The sequence below is a fragment of the Humulus lupulus genome, chromosome 2, assembly GCF_963169125.1.
Source record: "Humulus lupulus chromosome 2, drHumLupu1.1, whole genome shotgun sequence".
Classification (NCBI taxonomy): Eukaryota; Viridiplantae; Streptophyta; class Magnoliopsida; order Rosales; family Cannabaceae; genus Humulus; species Humulus lupulus.
The window spans coordinates 65,654,582-65,674,535 of NC_084794.1; the positions used below are offsets into that span (position 1 = coordinate 65,654,582).

At 34.3% G+C, this 19,954-nt stretch overlaps 1 protein-coding gene and 1 pseudogene across 2 annotated transcripts; both read left to right on the forward strand.

Moving 5' to 3' along the window:
• Positions 1 to 4,282: 4,282 nt before the first annotated feature.
• Positions 4,283 to 7,887, forward strand: LOC133817960 (pentatricopeptide repeat-containing protein At5g15340, mitochondrial). Of its 2 annotated transcripts, XM_062250619.1 has the most exons (4): positions 4,283 to 6,634; positions 6,756 to 6,818; positions 6,901 to 7,064; positions 7,413 to 7,887. In XM_062250619.1, the coding sequence occupies exon 1, from the start codon at positions 4,336 to 4,338 to the stop codon at positions 6,235 to 6,237; it is 1,902 nt and encodes a 633-aa protein (XP_062106603.1). In that variant the 5' UTR covers positions 4,283 to 4,335; the 3' UTR covers positions 6,238 to 6,634; positions 6,756 to 6,818; positions 6,901 to 7,064; positions 7,413 to 7,887. The 2 variants fall into 2 exon arrangements, with proteins under 2 accessions (XP_062106603.1, XP_062106601.1); XM_062250617.1 differs by having other exon boundaries at positions 4,283 to 6,818.
• The window catches only part of LOC133814357 (26S proteasome regulatory subunit 8 homolog B-like), a 50,161-nt pseudogene continuing 36,793 nt past the window's right edge, over positions 6,587 to 19,954 (forward strand).

The window sequence follows — 19,954 nt, forward strand, 5'->3', positions numbered from 1 at the left end:
TATTTATAGGCAAAATATGAAGATTAAATTAATCAAATTAAAATAAATAAATTGATTAATTTAATTGTGTTGGGAAGTGGTAGGATAAATAGAGTAAGTGTAAGAGTATTGGAAAGATGAAATGTTTGGTTAGGTAAAAGATTAGTGAAAAGCTAGGGTAAAAAAATGGATTAGGAATGTTTATTTAGGTAAGAAAAATGGGGAAGAGTGAATTGATATTTGAGTGAAAAGAAAAAAAAAACATTGGGAAGAAAAATGTGGTTTTTTTGGATCTTTTTGTGGCTGTGTTGGCAGCTTGCTCTAGGCAAGGGTTTTGGGCCGAATTGGGCTATGGGGCTGGGTTGAATGCTGGCGGGCCCAGGAAGTGATGAGAGGCAGGTTGTAGGCTGGCCCGTGGAGACCTGGGTGAGCCGTGGGGCTGGATTGGGCCTGGGCTCGTGTGGAGCGTTGGGCAGGAGAATTGAGCAGCATGCATTTGGCGTGAGGTGGCAGCTGAGAGATTTATGTTGATGCAGCTAGGAGACAAGGAGGCACGGCTGGGTGAATTGCTGCTGGAGAGTTGGGACAGGTGGCGGCTGGAGATAGCTGGAGCTGAGGAAGGCAGACTGGTTTTGGGCCTGGCCTGGTGTGGTTTCGTGGGCTTCGGTTGGGCAGGCCTCCTTAGGCCTAAGAAAAATGCCATTTTTTCTTGTTATTTTCTTTCAAAACTACTACTTTTTTTTTCTTTTCTATTCTTTTCAAGAGCAAAAATGCCATAAATTCTCTACAAAATAAATATAAAATAAATCATAATACAATATTTTCAACTATAAAATAAATCAATTTAATTATTTGAAAATATTAATTATAACTTAATTTATATTTTACATTTAAGTTCAATAATACAACATTTTTTTACCACTAACTTAACAATAATAATTCAAATAATTAACTACAACATTTTACAACAAAATAACTATAAAAACACACAAAAATCTATAAAATTAAAATAAAGCTAATAAATTCAAAAAGTAATTAAAACTTAATAATTTAATTAAAAACTTAAGAACTAAATCATTTTTAGCTTAAAAAATGTGGTAAAATAACTCTAATTTCTAGAGTTATCATATAAATAAAAAAAAACAAACCTAAATAAAATAGTTTTATTAAAAAATATTCCATCATCAATAAAATATAATTTGCATTAATCATGTAAAATTATTCAATTTTATTTGTGTGGAAACATCACCAATATATTTAAATTGTTGCAAAGAAATTATCAACAAAAAAAATAGACAATTAAGTTGTATGCAGATCGAGAAAAAATTAAGCAAGTCACTATTCTCTCTAGTGAGACAACTCAGGATGAGAAGCAGGCAACGTCTTCATTCTAAATTACAAACAAAAATTAAGAAATTTCTTCTAAAATTATAAACAATGTTCTAGTTTAAATTTATTTTTAATTTCATTTTTTTCCTTATCTGTTAATGGCATACATTATATAACAAATATTCTTTAATAATTTATAACATTTTTATGATAATTAAAAAACATAATAAAAATATTACAAAAAATAACTAAGTAAACGTTCATTGCACGTTCTTTTCGCCTAGTATATATATATATGTGTGTATGTCTTTCAAACTTTCTCTCTGTTTCGTCAATCGAATAAGTACGATGTCGTCGAGGTATCATTTTCATCTTAGTTGCAAGCCATAACAACAAAGTACCTGCACGTGATGAAGCTTTGTGAATTTTGTTGTCCCACCATGTCTACACCACATATCCAGCCACATTTGACGTACATCACAATAGGAATTGCAGTGGCAGTAGGGAAAGTGTTTGATGAAGACGGTACTCAGCAAAACATGAAACTTAAGGTCATTGCTAGCTTAATTAATTAAATTATATGTTTACATTGGGGGAGATAATGTGCATGTCCTTTGTCAATAGTATGATGTTAATTTTGAAAAATGAACCAATATTTGAATTTATAACTTTTGGGTGCTCTAATCTTTGTTTAGTTCAACAAGTGACAGATATGCATCCAAATACAATTATTCTTCAATGTACCCTGCATGTGATCCAAGTGACACATATCCATGCCAAATAAATTTTTATGAGTTGAGTCATTAAATTATGTGTTTTTTTTTGTGTGTGTATTAATTTTTAGTGTATTTTTTGTAGCTGTGTTTATTTAAGTGTATTTTGGTAAATATAAATTTTTTATTTTTTTATTGTTGGTGTGTGAGTTGATTTTGGGTATGCATTTAGTTTTCCTTAAGTATATTTTAGGTTGATGTCTAATTGATTTTTAATTGAGTAAATTTTTAGTTTTTCTTGACACATTTTACAATGCAATAATAGGTTTTTACATGTTGTTTTTTAGTTTATTTTGGGTATATGTTTACTTGTTTTGAGATATATTTTGAGTTTATTTTTGTCACATTTAAAAATACAAGGAAAAATATTTTGAGGTTGCTTTTTTGTTGTGTTTTAGTTTATTTTGAGTTAATGCAATGAGTGGACTGTAAAGTTGTCGTCTAAGTGATTTTAAGTTGCTTTTTCAACATTGCATTGCTGTGGGGTTGATGTCTAGTTGAGATCGTATTTTTGTAATTTTGAAATTTTAAAATCGTATTTTTGAAAACCTGAGTTAGCAAAATTAAAAAAAAATTAGGGGTCGTAAAAATGTAAAAAAAAAAAAACCATTTTGGCCCCTGTGTTTTTTTTCGAATACGCGATTTGGCTTTGTGTTTTGTTAAATGACAATTCAGATCATGTGTTTTACAAAACGGATCAAAATAGTACCCTAGACCCCATTTTGGTCAAAATATTTTCAATTTTAAGATCAATTCTCGGGTCGTTAGTGATGCATTGGGTTCAGAGAAGTGAAGAAAGTGGTCGATGAGCTAATAATGAAAGATTATATTTGGATTTTTTTAGCGAAATTAGGTATAATGTACTATTTTGATGCATTTTGTAAAACACAGGGTCCAAATTTTCATTTAACAAAACACAATGATCGATCGCACATTTGGAAAAAACACAGGCCAAACTTATATTTTCCTTAAAAAATGTGTATTTATGAAAAAACCCATTTTTTAAAATATCTTATAAATAATTTCTCAATAGTATAGGGAAATTTCATGTGTTTATGCATGATGACTTAGTGAAAATTTTTAATATGCCAACATATGTTATTATTCCAAATATATGACAATTTTAATTTTTTGGACAAAAATACCCCTAACATTCAAATACCCTGTTTCTCTCTCAGTCCGAACTCTCCCTCTCTCTAACGTCTCTCATTCTCTCTCTCTCTCTCTCTCATCCTAATCATGTGGAGCTTGAAAAAATACATAAATTAAAAAAAAAAAATCATCTGAAACAGACATTTGAGTGAAAAATATGAACCTTCAAAGTTTTTATCAAATTTTAATGCAGAGCATCGAAATTGCATTAAAAAAATATCGTTTTGGTCAAAAATCAAGTTTTCATGATTGCATCACAAAAACATCGATTTTGCATCGAAAAAGCACTGATTTGGACAAAAATAGGTTTTCATGATTGCATCGCAAAAGCATCGAAACACTATCGATTTTACATTGAAACACCATCCATTTTGCATCGAAAATATAATCGTTTTGGCCAAAAAAATCAAGTTTTCATGATTCCATCGCAAGAGCATTGAAACACCATCAATTTTGCATCAATGGTGATGCAATCATAAAACTTGACTTTTGGCCAAAACGATGATTTTTCGATGCAAAATCGATGGTGTTTCGATGTTTTTGCGATGTAATTATGAGAACTTATTTTTTGGGCAAAAACGATGATTTTTCGATGCAAAATCGATGCTTTTCGATGATGTTTCGATACTTTTGCGATGCAATCAAGAAAACTTGATTTTTGACCAAAATGATGATTTTTCGATGCTCTGTAGTGAAATTTGACAAAAATTTTGGAGGTTGATATTTTTTCACTTAAATGTTCATTTCAGATGATTTTTTTTTTTAATTTTTTGTATTTTTTCGAGATCTACAAGATTAGAATGAGAGAGAGCGAGTGATAGAGTGAAAGAATAAGAGACGTTAGAGAAAGAAAATTCGGACTGAGAGAGAAAATAAGTGTTTAAATGTTAGTGGTATTTTTATAAAAAAAAATTGAAATTGTCATATATTTAGAATTGTGAAAATATTTGGGATAATTTAATATGGTGTCATATTAATTTTTTTTACCAAAAATATAACATATTTCCCTTCGTATATACACTAACCAACTTAAAATCTTTGCCTTTTGCTTTGTCACTTTATAAAACAAACTCGGCCTTAGTAAGTAGCCTCTCCCGCGTCCATGAGATGGCCAATCAACTCTGCTTTCTCTTCACTATCTGTTCATCGCCTACGTCTTCTTATTCGAACATGCGCTCGCCACTCCTCTCTCGACGTCGGCAAGAAACTCCACGCCGTTCTCATCACCACCGGCGTGCTCACCTTGCCGGACTCTTTTCTCGGCAATGCCCTCCTTCACCTTTACGCTGCGCGTGGCAGTATCTCGTATGCGCGCCAAGTGTTCGGTGAAATTCCCAATTCACACAAAGATACTGCGGATTGGACTACCCTGATGGGTTGCTTTGCTCGTTATGGGATTCCCGAAAATGGGCTTCGTCTATTTGCTGAGATGAGAAGAGAAGGCGTGAGAGTGGATGGTGTGGCCTTGGTTTGCGTTTTCAATACTTGTGCTCGGTTGGGCAATGCTGAGGTTGGTCGTGGAACCCATGGGTTTTTAGAGAAGACGGGTTTGAGTTCTAGTGTTAAAGTTTGTAATGCAGTTATGGATGTGTATGTTAAGTGCAGGCTGTTGAGCGAGGCGAGACGGGTGTTTGAAAATATGGATGAACGGAGTGTTGTATCCTGGACTGTAATTTTGGATGGTGAGGTTAACTTGGCAAGTGTTGGAAGTGGGAGAATGGTGTTTGATGAGATGCCAGAAAAGAATGAGGTTGCTTGGACTATCATGGTCGTTGGCTACATTGCTAATGGATTTACCTGTGATGGGTTTTCGCTTCTTGGCAAAATGGTTTTTGGTTGTGGTTTGAAACTGAATTATGTTACGCTTAGTTCAACATTGTCTGCATGTGCATTATCAGGTGATCTAATGGTGGGCAGGTGGGTTCATGTTTATGCACTCAAAACAATGGAGAAGATAGATATAATGGTGGAGACGGCGTTGCTTGATATGTATGCAAAATGTGGTAGAGTAGACACTGCAAGGAGAGTTTTTGAGCACATGCCAATAAGGAATGTTGTGGCTTGGAATGCTATGCTTAGTGGGTTAGCCATGCATGGAAGGGGTAAATCTGTCTTGGACTTGTTTCTCCAGATGGTTAAAGAAGCCAAGCCAGATGATTTAACCTTCACTTCCTTGTTGAGTGCTTGCAGCCACTCAGGCCTTGTTAAAGAGGGTCACCATTACTTCCATAATCTTGAATCACTATATGGCATAACGCCTAAGATAGAACATTATGCTTGTATGGTGGATCTCTTGGGCAGGGCAGGTCATTTAGTAGAGGCTGAGGTTTTAATTCGAAAAATGCCAATGCCTCCAAATGAAGTTGTACTGGGTTCTCTTCTTGGATCCTGCAGTATCTATGGAAAGCTACAGCTAGGTGAACGTGTCCTAAAAGATCTGGTTCAATTGGATCCGCAGAACACAGAGTATCATATCTTGCTTTCCAACATGTATGCTTTAGATGGAAAGCGAGACCAGGCAAATTCCCTTCGGCATGTTCTCAAGTATAGGGGCATCAGAAAGGCTCCAGGAATAAGTTCAATTTATGTTAATGGCCAAGTTCATCAGTTCTGTGCTGGAGATAAGTTTCATCCACAAATCACAGAGGTTTATACTATGTTGGATGAGATGATTCGAAGATTGAGATTGGCTGGTTATGTTCCCAATACCGCTTCCCAAGTTTTTCATGGTTGTGATACTACTAGGAAGAATGACACTGATGAGGTAGAGGAGATAGAGCAGGCTTTGTTCTCTCACAGTGAGAAGCTGGCTGTGTGTTTTGGGCTCTTGACCACAAGAAGTAATTCACCACTTTACATCTTCAAGAATCTACGCATATGCTTAGACTGTCATTCAGCAATGAAGATGGTTTCCACTGTATACAATAGAGAAATTGTTGTCAGAGATCGAAACCGTTTCCATTGTTTCAAGCAAGGTTCCTGTTCTTGTTCTGATCATTGGTAACTTTATATACTAGTGTAAAGTATGGCTGTGTTGATTAATCCATGGTAACTACATTATTTCCACTTTTTAGTTCGAGTTTGGCGAATTCACACTTCCATTTGTAATTCAAATTAATGATGTTGAATGAAGAACATTCATCAACCAATGAATCAAAAAGTCAAAGAAATTGTATAATTGAAGAGAGGCAATTTAGAGTGGGCTAATGTGTTTATCATGTGGGACTTTTTATCTCTAATAGACCTCTCATTATTTGGGGGAAGAAAATACTAAAATAATTAGAAATAAAAACCAGAAATCTTGCTTGTAATTTATACAGGGCATAAGTGCATAACATATTCTATTACTATTATATGAAATGATCGGCGGACTTGATCAGCAGATCAAAGAAATCAAGGAGGTATTTCATGTGCATTCTTAATTTTTTAATTCCCTATTTTTTCCACATTAAGGTATGTCTTGACTACTGTATTGGTTTATTTGATTGATTATTAATCCTTGAATTGTAATTTCGATCTCAGGTCATTGAGGTTCCAATCAAACATCCTGAATTGTTTGACAGCCTTGGAATAGCTTAACCAAAGGTAATTCTGGATTTCATTTATAAAATTTGATTAGTAATAACCTTGAGTGGCATTGACGGTTATTTTTATTCTTTTATGATAGGATGCCCTTCTGTATGGGCCATCTGGTACGGGGAAAACACTTTTGGCTTGGGCTGTGGCTCATCATACTGATTGTACCTTCATCTGGGTATCCGGTTCTGAATTAGTTCAGAAATACATTGGAGAAGGCTTTAGAATGGTTGGAGAACTTTTTGTCATGGCGAGGTTTGTTTTGATCTTGTTCTTTGACCCTTATGTAAATGTATATTTTTATCTTTTGTGTTAATGAACTATGTTAGCCATTTTATTTGTGTCAATTTGTTATGCCGTTGTTGGAAGGCTCATGTATTATCAGGTTCTTTTGGAAATATTTGATTGCGGCTAGAAAATTATTGACAGTATAATTTAAGCAATGGTATGAAATGAGTCTTGCAAATCAATGTTTGCTCTTATATTATGAGGTTTTTTTTTTGGAACATATTTGAACTTCTGATGTTTGCTCTTTTGCTGGTTAATTGCGGGCTTTGCTATTATGATTCCATTACCATCAAATACATGTTTTGTTTGTTTCAGGGAGCATGCTCCTTCTATTGTTTTTATGGATTGATAGTATTGGTCTGCTCGAATGGAATCTGGAAGTAGCAATGAGACAGTGAGGTGCAGCAGACTATGTTGGAGCTTCTCAACCAGCTGGATGGATTTGAAGCATCAAACAAGATCAAGTATTATATGGATTCAGGCTATATATCCACTCAAAAGACGTGTGATTAACACAATTAGTGACAAAAACATTTCTCTAATATGCACCTCTGACTGGTTTTGATGGCAACAAGTCGTATTGATATACCGGATCAAGCACTCCTTAGGCCCGGGAGAATTGACAGAAAGACTGAGTTTCCCAATCCTAATGGGGAGGTGAGTCCTGTACTTCTAGTGGGATAGGCGCTGAATGCTTTTAATCTGGCTTTAGCATCCTTAAAAGAATTCAATTTATCAATCAGTAGACTTCCTGCATTGCATTAATAAAGAGTGTTACTGGTTATTTCCATCATGCTTGTTCTAAAAAATAAAATAAACTCTTCTCATGTTTTTTCAAAATTCAAATGCATACATATGTGCTGGCTTATGTTTTGGGTGTCTAATTGAAACTAAATCCATTACTCATTTGTGATTAAAAAACTGCAGTCTCCTTTTGCCTGATAATTATGCAAAGATTAACAATCCATACAACTCGAAAAGAGATAGCAAAAAATGGAGAGAGAAAAAGGACTAGGGTATATTGCAAAAATGAGAGTCAAATGTTCCATTACAACAAAAGAAACAAAAGAAAAGTTGCAGCATGAATACTTATGTAGTTTATTTTATTACACTTAAATGCATGTGTAAAAAATTTAGCGGCAAAAATACCTACGGTCATTCTTTTGGTGCGTACGTTGATCCTTGGGCCGTTAAGTGTGTCAAGCGGTAAATGTGGCAATAGTGGCAACGCCCATTGGTGGTAACATTCGCTTTTGGCATAAATATATGTAGATCGTTTTGTTACACTTTAATACCTAAGTAAAAAAATTATTGGCAAAAATTAAATAAAAATTTATTTACATAAAAAAATTACAAAAATTTAATCAATAAATTATTGAAATATTAATTAAAACAAAACAATTAAAAATTCATCTTAAAAAAACTAAGAATTTGATTAGAGTATGCATGTAGCTCCAATGAAGAGGTGGAGGGAAACAAAAGGTTTTAAAAGATAGTACCTCGAAGATACCTCAAAATGCGAAGAATAGCTACCCAGTGAATAGTAGTAGGAGAGGCAACAAATTAACTAACAATGTGAACAACATATGCAATGTCGGGGCGAGAGATAGTGATATAAACCAAACTCCCAACAATAGTGCGATGCAAAATAGGATTTTGCAAAGAAGTGCCATCAAAAGGAGAATATTGAACATTGAGTAGGAGTGACAACTATTTTTGTATCCGTAAGATGAGCACACTCAATGATGTCAGTAGTGTATTTTTGACTGAGAAAGAAGATAACTTGTAGGAGAAAAGGCAACTTCAATACCTAGAAAACTTCGAAGAGGACTCAAATCCTTCATCTCAAACTGAGAAGCTTATTCAAACTTTAACACTACAATTCCATCGAAATCATCACCAGTAAGGATCACATCATCAACATATAAATAAAGGAGAATACGACATGTATCTGCACACTTAACAAATGGTGTTGAATCATGATCACTAGAAAGAAACCAAAGAGAAGCAATAACATTGAAGAACTTCTTAAACCATGCTCGAGGAGCTTGTTTGAGACCATAAAGTGCTTTCTTAAGCTTGCAAAATTCTTTGTGATTGTGAAGGACACCAGAGGAGGAACATGTAGACCTTTTCATGTAAAGCAATATTCAAGAAAGCATTCTTAACATCCATTTGTTGGTTTTTAATCATGTGATTGACAGTGCAGCAGAAGCACGAGATAACATTTAAATGCGATAATAACAATTATTAAAGCATAAGAACAAATCACTCTAGGAACCATAACTAGAACGAGATATTTCTCATGCGCATGAATCTGAATAAAATAGAAACTTACAAATACTTTTTCTAGATATAGAACACGTGTAGATCAAATAACATCTTAGCATCCTAACCCACCATTTTCCATACTATGACTCACACAAAGAGAAAGAGACACGTGGCTGTCTATGTTATTTGGTAAGATACACAATAACACACTTTTGAATCTCAACACATGAAAGAGTGTTCTTTTCACAATTCAAAGATAACAAAGTTATTTATTTTTCTCTCATGGAAAATTACGTTAACTGCATTTGATGTCTCTCCTTAATTTTTCTTGATGTTATACTCTATTAATATAACAATAGAAATATGACCTAGCCCTAATCTCATTGGGCCTCTACGTGGGCCACAGTCCATTTGGATTGTGGTTGGCGCCAAGTACAGGGCTTTGAGCGCTGTGATATTTTATCTCTATAAAATTCTATTTGTTGGGCCTTTATCATTTTATTTTATGTAGTATACAATTATACCGCGAAATTTAATATGATTATAAAAATTAATTTGTTGTGAGATTAAAAGTAATACTTTATTTAATTATTTCTTTTTAATACCAAAATCCTACCTTTGTGTTATCGAGCTAGTACGGGGACAGTATGGACCCATAGTTCTAAGCTCCAATAATTTAATTAATTTCACTAACTCTTAGTTCCATTAATTAATTTATTAACTATGAATTATTCCACTAGAAATTCATAGTTGAACTCTCAAAAATATAGTCTTATATTATTAAAAGATATAACTATAAATCGTCCATTGATTTAGTCATTGCATGAGTTATGACCCTCTGCTAGTTCATAATTAAAGCTAGGTCTTAATATCTGTTAACCTCTCTAATTATATTTTTATCAATTAGTTCCATTGATACTCTAATGAACATTATTCAATAAATTTAATTATAGAATGAAAATTTTGTTCTCTAACAGAAATTGAGCGCTCTATGTTCAAGCCCCGAATCAACACTAAAAGGAACAACTAAACTGCTTTCATTTAAGTAAGAAGCAGATTCCATATCTGTGAATTATGTTCCCAGCCACTTGTAGTTCTATGACTCCAAGATATTAGGAATTCGGTCGTAGGAATATTGAACCTTACCTAATAAGTCAAAAGTCATAAAAGCACAAATAGGAGTTCATTACTCACTTCAAGATTGATGTCAAGTCTCAAATGACCATCGATTGATGAATGTTTAACTTCTATATTTTCAGGGAGATTATTAGAAGTTCTTTCTTTCATCATGTCCCAGTCCAATACAATCTATATTGTATACGGCACCTCTATCTTTTTGTGTCACTGCACTTAACAGTCTGAATAAATTGTTCTGTCTTAAATAGAAGATAGACCATACTCATAATCTTTATTAAATAAAGCTCCCACTTTATTTAGCGACTACGGACAATTTTTATATTATTATATTGAATTAAATCAACTTGTATACATATCATTATACATATACTTAATTCAAGAACACATCAATAATATTGGATCTTCATGATAAATGGCATGTATTATTAAATACAAATATGAATGCAAAAATATTAACTTTATTTAATTAACAGTAATTGTTCATACAGAAATACGCTTTAATGGCACAAATCCGAACAATCTCCCACTTGCCCTAAAGCAGATGAGACATGTCGCGTAATTCTAAATCTAAGAAATGACTATCGAAACTCGAAGCAGGCATCCTCTTCGTAAATGGATCAACATGATTGTTTGTTGATTCAATCTTATGAACGATTACATCCCCTCTTTGTGCTATCTCTCTTATGAGGTGGTACTTACACTCTATATGCTTGGCTCTCTTGTGGCTTCTCTGTTCTCTTGAGTTGGCAATCGCTCCACTGTTATCACAGTAGAGTACAATTGGTTTATCCATGTCTGGAACAATTTCCAAGTCACCCGAAAACTTCCTAAGCCATGAGGGCACTGAGGATAAACAAAGTATGGTAGTTTACTTATGAGGGCACTGAGGATAACGAGGATGATTCACAATATTAGGAGGATCTTGAACAACTATAGGCAGAGGTGTATCAGAAATGTCAGGCTGCGAAGTACCAGTATCAATAGCTCAAGACATGCGAGAGTTATGAAGAGGAAAAAGGATTATATGAGTAGTAGAAGATTCAAATTCTACAATTGGAGGAACTTGAGGAGTATAGGTACTTGTATGCTCAGAAAAAGGATCAGTCTTATCTGGTCAAGTTGTGAGTAGTGCCAAGAGTAGAAAAGAAAGGTATATGCTCAAGAAAAACAAACATGATGAGATAAGTTGGATCAAAACAACGATATCCTTTTTTACTGTCACCATATCCAAGAAACACACAAAGTGTATAGCATGACAATAGTTTTGTATACTCTACACTAGGACGAAGGACAAAACACGTGATACCAAAGACTCTCAAAGAAGATTAGTAAGGAATATGTCCATATAGTTTTTCAAAATGAGACAAACTTGAAGTGATAGAAGAAGAAATATTATTAATTAGGTTGGTTGCAGTAAGAAATTGCGTCCCCCCAAAACTGACTAGGAACAGAAGATGACAATTAAAAATAATGAGCATTTTCAATAATGTGTCTATGCTTTCTTTCAACAACACCGTTTTTTTTCAGGGGTATTTGTTGTTGTGTCCCAAAAACTCCTAATGAGGTTTAGTACCTTAATTAGCGTCGGGAGGGCACGAGGGGAATTTTATGTGAATTATATTATTATACAATTGGGTATGCATGATTATGTGTATTAAATGTGCTTAAAGACCTACTTTTGTTAAAAGGGGGGCGTTTTCGTGAATTTGACCCGTTGATTGTATATTTGTGATTATATGCTATGTGCAATGTGATCACATTATTATGTTGGAATATGTGATTTGCGGCAATAGTAGATTCATTCAAGCGGTAATAGCGGAATGTCACAATAAGAGATATACGACTTCGGTCGACTTTTGTGGTATTATTGGGACTCTTGATGTTTAATGAGTATTGTGGAAATAGTTGGGGATTTATGGTATAATTGCAAATGATGGTAGAATTACTAGGTTACCCTCGATGATAGATGTAACGTCCAAATTAAATAAGGCTTAGTGCCTTGATTAGGGGGCCAGGAGGGTAATAATTGAATTATTATGTGATTATATGCATGATTATATGAATCATGTGAATTATATTATAATGTGACTATGTTTGGATGTTTAGGTGTATTAAGCATACATGGGGACCCATTTCTTATTAGAATGACATTTTAGTAATTTTGGCTTGTTGATAGCATATTTGTATATATATATATATGTGCATATTGATTGAGACCACATTATTATGTGGATATATTTGGGTTGTTCGGCATGAGGCGATCCTAGTGAGCAAAGTAGTGGTTTAGTCGCAACAGGGCAAAATACCTGGCTCGGGGTAAGCCTATGGGTTTTTTGGTAAATTAGTACATTACCAGAATTTATCGGGTAATGAGAATTTATTTGGTGATTATTTTGGGATATTAGAATTTATTGGGAAATTATGAGGTAATTGAAGATTAGTGGGAAATGGTGGCAGAAGAGCAAAATGCCCTTGGTTTGGTTGAAGGGGCATTGGCTTGGGTAAGGGAAAAATGGTCTTTGGGCTATTAGATTGAGTTAAGAGAGGCAGGAGCTGAACACTCTAGGACATTACACATTTTTCTCCTTTCTCTCTGTTTTGGAATTTCCTTGAACCTTAGAAGCAAGCCAAGGCTTGGAAGTTTGGAAGCTAAGATCAAGCTCTTATACTCAGATTTGGAGACTTGGAAGGGAGAGCAAAAGGTTGGGGAAGTGGAGATTGCAGCTGGTTTTGCCATTTTCTTCCTTGGATTTTCGAATTTGGGTAGTTGAGGTAAGAATTTCTCAACCTCCTCTTGAGTTCTTGTGTGTTCTTGGTGTTCTTAAGAGTAAATGGAATTTTGATTTTCCGAATTCGTACTGGTGCTTTTGGTGCTGTTTAGAGATTTATTTGAGGTTATGAATTGGTTTATAAACTAATTTAAAGGCTCGGGGTAGTTTGAATCATGAATTGGAGCTCTTGATTACTGGTTTTGGTTAGAGAATGAGTTTTAGAACTCTAAGTGTGATTCTTGGCATTTCTGGTTTTTTGAGAGCTTTGAGGTTGTTTGTGAGCTCATGGGCACGTGGATAACCATCTTGGGGGTCAACGTTTTGTTAGAATTGAGTTAGGAGCTTGGTTTGATGACTCTTGGGGGTCTTGGGTCAGAGTTTTTTAAGCTTAGGTCGGAGGAACTGCAGAAAACGGAACCCAGAATTCTGGGTTCGCGTTGTAGCGCCCCTGCTCTGGGTTTGGGCGCCCCTGCACTAAGCAAGGGAGGGCTTGGGAGATCTTTGTTTGGCTTGGGTACCCCTGCCCTTGTGTTGGGCGCCCCTACGCTATGCAGGGGGAGTTCTGGGGGGCACTCTGTTTTGCTTGGGCCCCCCACCCTATCTTTGGGCACTCCTTCCCTATGCCAACTTTAGCAAGCCCTAATTTTAGAGCTTGGGAAGAACTTGGGGGCTTGAGGGATGGTTCCACCACCCCGTTGGGTGGGATTGGAAGTCCCAAGAGCACGGGATTGGTCCCAGAGTTTGTTTTTGGGATTGAATCTTAATGAGGATATTATTTATGATTATGACTAAGTTAGCGCTAGGGCTACGGGCAGGAACGTGCTCGAGGGTCATTTTATCTATCCTGTGCTTGGACCAGAGGTAAGAAAACTGCACTCAATACGTGATATATGTGATTAGGGCTTGTCCCAGTTGTTAAATATAGATATGATTAGGGCTCGGACCCCTATGAATGAGCATGATTATGATTATGCCTGTGATTGATTGATTAAGCATGCTTGAATGTTCTGTATCTGGATAATTATTAAATGATGTATGCTTATTTGCATTATCTGATTGAAAAACATTGACTTATAAGTCAAGAGCGACAGTAGCGCGCTGAGTGCTGGTCGAAAGCATTGACTTATAAGTCAAGGGTGGCAATAACGCGTTGACTGCTGGTTGATATGATTAGGCCTAATCAAGAGTGTGGTATATGCTTGACCGACCCTATGGTCGTTTGGAAAATAAAGCGTCAGGTACGTTGGGCTGACTCTAGGGTTGGTTATACAGAGGATAGGGCCCCGGGGTGACTCTATAGTCCCATATCCTAGGGCAATGGGCCTTGGTGTGACTCTATGGTCATGTATCTATGGAAACGGACCCCGGTGTGACATTGTAGTCACTTACCAGAATAGAATGCATGCATGAGCAGGGTTATTACTGCTAGGCATGCTATTTATGATTCTGTAATATATTGTTAACTACTTATGAGTATGTTTAAGTTTTCTTTCTGAGCCATTGGCTCACGGGTGCTATGTGGTGCAGGTAAGGGGAAAGGAGAGCAGCACTAGCCATAAGTTGGAGAGCTTCGGTGGCAGCATGTGCATATGCGATGGCTCGACCATCACGACCGAAGTTCTTAGAGGAACTAGGTTTGAACCCTATTTTGCCGCTTAGGCCGGCTTATGTTGTAATTGCCCTTTTGAAACTGTAATGACTTTGTAAATTTTTATTTTGGGATCCCATGTACGAACTTAATGTTTTAATGCAATGACTATTCCTTTCATCCAAATTTTTTAACCCTAAGCAATTAATTAATTGGTAAAATATGCACGCAAGTGTACGTGGTCGTGTCAAGTAATAAATTTCGTAAGAACGAATATCGTCCCACAGAGACTATCCACGAATTACAAATAATCGCTTTTCATTGTCTGTTTGATGATTAAAATTAAAATGAATAATTATGAACTACGAACACAATTTAAATAAATGTAAACAGAGCAGTAAATCAAAAGATAAAATCAATAACAAAAAGCCTAGGGAATTAATTTCATCAACTTTTCATTCTATTAATTTTAGTGATCAATTCTAAATCTCTTCTTCCTATTCTAATAGCAGGTTAACAAAAATTGATTTATATTCTTTTTCAAGATATAAGATCTCAACCTATATGTAAGTTTTCTACATCTCTGTGATAAACTTAAACACATAGCAGGTATTAAGAATGGTAACCTAATTGCTACACAAGTCATACAAGTACTTTCGTCCAATATGTAACCTATGTCTATATAATGATATCATATTCCATTCACATCTTTCGAGTTTTGAATCAAAATCATAACTCAAGCAAATATTGATCAAGTATTTACTAGTATTAGGCAAACATCATATGGATTAGAATAAAGAAGAAGTATCAATAGAACATCATAATAAAATTAAATTGAAATTCAAGCGACTACATTAACCCTTATAACTATGTGTTTAGTTCATATCAGTCATGAATAAAACAAAAGAATAATTATTCACACTCATAAAATTTAAAAGCTTGAAGAAGAAATAAAATATGAAACTGCAGAAAAAAACTAATGTCTAAGACTTAAAACTGTTCTCCAATTCGTAATTAAAAAGTCTAACCTAAAATCCGTTAAAACCTCATGTCCGAACTTATATAAAAAAAACTAATTCCTCTTTGTTGGCAAGGCGGGCCATGACTTGGCCTTTCTTAAGTCGCGACCCGTGTCTTTTCTAAGGCCTTTCAGCATTTGTTTGGGTCTTCAGGCGTCGTGATCCTCTTTACCCAGGTCGTGGTCTGCGTCGTGTCAAGTTGTAGGAGGCCTTAGAAGACGCGAGCCTTTCAGGATCTGGAATTGTCACTGTTTCCTCTAGCGTTGCGACCCTCTTCACCAAGTCACGACCCTAAAACTCTCAGCATACTAGGCTGCCTCTGACTTTGCTGAGTCGCGACCCTAATTCTGTGTATGCTCAATTTTCACTTTTCAGCTCTTTTCTCCACCTCAAATCGTCTCGACTTCTCTCGGACGATAAGAACTAATGTCAAATGACTACAAATATCATAAAGTTTCCCATTTTTGTCGGCCAAATCCGCTTCTTTCCATTCCATCCCGTGATTCATAGCAAAATCTAAAAACAAAACAAAACAAAAGCGTAATTTTGCACAAAACACACAAATAGACTCAAAACCACTATAAAAACTTACTCTAAAATGACCCTAAAATGAACTTATCAAACTCCCCCAAACTTAATCTTTGCTCACCCTCGAGCAAATGATACAAACTCACAAAACATAACTAAACACAACACACATTTTTAACGTGAACCCAATGAACGAAAAAAAAAATTATATGCCTCCAAGTCATGAATGTAGATCACATAACTCTCAGAAAATTACTAAACATGAATTACAACCCAAAATTCCAGTCGAACTACTCCTCTAAAACACTTTAACCTATCAACATCCATGACAACCTACTCGTACTCAATAAATAATACACTCAACTCGTTCATGCACATCGAATTTCCATCCAACAAACCAACTTTCCAATTGTTCCATAAGCTCACTTACTTGCCATTCTCCACTAATATAAATCAAAACATGCTCAAAAATCAATTAAGATTGTAAGCTTATAATGTTAGGGTTAGGTATAGGTGGATAAGAAGATAATTTTTAAGCTAAAAAATACCATAAGCACATGATCAATCTAATTACAACCAAACCCCAAATATGTGTTCCCAGCGATTCCCTTTATTTTTTTCTTGAATTTCCAGAGAGATATTATACTAAACTCCCCCAAAGTTATTTTTTTCGTTATTTAAGGAAGGAGCGTAGTTTTAATAAGTTTTTTTTTTCATATCTCCCTCTTTTACTTTTCGAAATTCCACAACTACAACAAAATTAAACCCCCATTACAACTCATCCCCTCATTCACAATTCACATGCTCATGATATAGTAACGGGATGGACAAATAATCAAGGTTTTACTTTTGGGCTCAAATAGTGGCAAAAGAACAAAAAGTAACAATATTAAGCTCAACAAGGGTAATCAAATGATAACTAAATTCAAGGTTGGCTAGAAAGGCTCAAACGATTTAATTGATGGCCTAAATCATTTTTCTGTTCAAGCATGATATATTATTTTGCCTCAAACAACAAGCAAGCAAGTTCTAGAATTTATAATTTTCTACCAAAACAATCTGCAAGCCCATTCAATATGCATAAACAACTCAAGTGTGTTGGGATTTTATGCCCTAATTGAAACCAAATTTCTTTGTAATCTCATTTTATCATCAATAAAAGAATAGAAATCAATTTTTGACTTGGTTAATCACTTTGCTCACATGTTTTATTTTCATGATTATTTATTTAATATAAACTTCTATTAAATCCCGAGCATATAACTAATCATATTTATAGTGACGTAATCACAGTGGAATATAAATATGATTATATGTTCAAAATAAGATAGTCCCAAGATTAGTCAGTGCACATGATTTACACTGACTTGCCAATCTACGATATGATCTACTTACACATCGCAGTGTTATGTTCTTTCCAGAACATTAGCAAAGTAGATAAGATCGGATGTATTTGTTACATCGAACTGGACCGATATTGACAGTAGATAGGTTAAGTAAACATACCGTTATGATCTATTCTAGTCATATCATATAGTTTACCATAGGTCAATTCAATCTCAATTCTGAGTGGTTAGTATTCTACCTGATTGTATTATTTGAGTTCTTTGACTTGTTCATTACCAGCTTACCCAACGGATTAGCCCATACTTACATCTTGGGAACTTGGTAGTATAATTGAGTGTGAGTGTTAATCATAGATATGAACATCTATAGCTTCTAATGAAGAAGTGAAACGATGGTTTCCTTTTAGTTTGGTTCAAGGTGCTAAATGATAGAGATCTCATTTCAGTAATTAATATTAGTTTACTAAAATATCATTTATAAGAAACTAAGTGTTTTAAGGATAAAATACAATGAGGGATAAAACGGTATTTTAGTCTCATCTCATTGTAGACCGTCTATAGAGGATTGAGTGAGAATTATAGTTGTAACAATGGATAATTAATAACGTATCTATATTTGTTATAAAACATTCTATAAATTCAAGAGTGTAATTCTAAGTCTTTAGAGGAGTCACAAGGAATTAATAAGTTAGTAAATTTATTTGTTAAATTTATGATAACTTATTGGAGCTTGATTTCATAGACCCATGGTCCCCACTGTACCTTATATAAAATCATTTAAATAGTTTCAATTAATTGATTTAATTATCAATTAGAATTATCAAAGTTGACCATGTCAATTTTGGATAGTTTCACAGAGTTATACAATTTAGAGAAGAAAATATATATTTATGGTAGATTTATTAATTAAGACAAATTGATGTCTATATTAATAAATAAGTTTAAATCAAGGTTCAAATTATAAATAATTAATTTGATAAAGGATTTAAATAATTATTTAATCAATTAATCAATAGAAAATAATACATGTCTTGATTTTAAGTCTAATGAGCTTATAATTAAATGAAAAAATTTATGGGCCTAAAGCCAATGAGAATTTTGACCTAGGGCTGATAATTGACTATTATTTTATTGATTTTTTAATTAAAATAAATGACCTTATTGAGCCTATAAAGGGAATGCTAAGTGGGAGTTGAAATCATATTTTTGAATCACTGGTTTTTGAGAAGATTAGAAGATCTAGTCTTGATGCTCTAGGTTTTAGATTCTCTCTACAGCATAAGTCCTTTTCTAAGCCTTAATTTTTCTCTTCTATTCTTCTTCTTATTGTATCTATCTCATGTATTGAGAATTTCCCACTTTAGTCTAGGTGATTCTAAAGATACTTTGGAAGGTTGTGAAGAAAATTGAAGAACGGTTCAGTTTCTTGGTGATACCCTGAGACAGAAATGATACAAGGGTTAGAGAAACTGAAGGAATGACTCAGTCATTCCGCTGCACAATAATGTAAGTGTTCTTATCATTATCTACATATTAATTCAATTTTAGAAACATGTTCTAGATTATCTCATATTAATTTGTTTAGTATAAGATTTCCATGAAAATAAACAAGATCTTGTATAAGTTTTCCCAACAACTGGCTTCAGAGCCTTTGGTAATCTTTCTTTTCACGCATGAACATGGTAAAATTGAATCATTTGATGTGTTGAGTAATTGGATGGATTTCATGAATTTTATGATGCATATTGAATTTTATGTGATTATTAGCATATTTGGGTTGTTTTGTTGTGTTTTCTTTGCACATAATTTTTATATAAATGTTTTATTTGATGTAAAATATGGTAAAAATTATTTAGAAAATGTTTTTGGGTTGAAAAATTACACAAATTTTATTAATTTTTTTTTTCTTTTGGGCAATGGCCGTAGGCACCAGTTTTCATTAGCCGTGGCCTGGGTAACAGGGGCAAGTGGCCGCGACCACTATTAACCCTTGGTCGCGGCTAGGGCATGAAAAATGCCCAGAATCGTCCCGTGGCTGCGACCTGCGATAATTTTTTTTAAAAAAATTTGATTTTTGAATGTATTTTTTAATAGGTTAATACAAAAATATAAAAAAAATTCTATTATTTAAAAATATATATTTTTTGAAATATAATATTTTTGTTGTTTGATCTTTTAAAAAATAGATATTTTCTAC

Bases quoted from the DNA above. Each gene is read 5' to 3' on its own strand.
- LOC133817960 (XM_062250617.1), top strand. From the start codon at position 4,336: ATGAGATGGCCAATCAACTCTGCTTTCTCTTCACTATCTGTTCATCGC.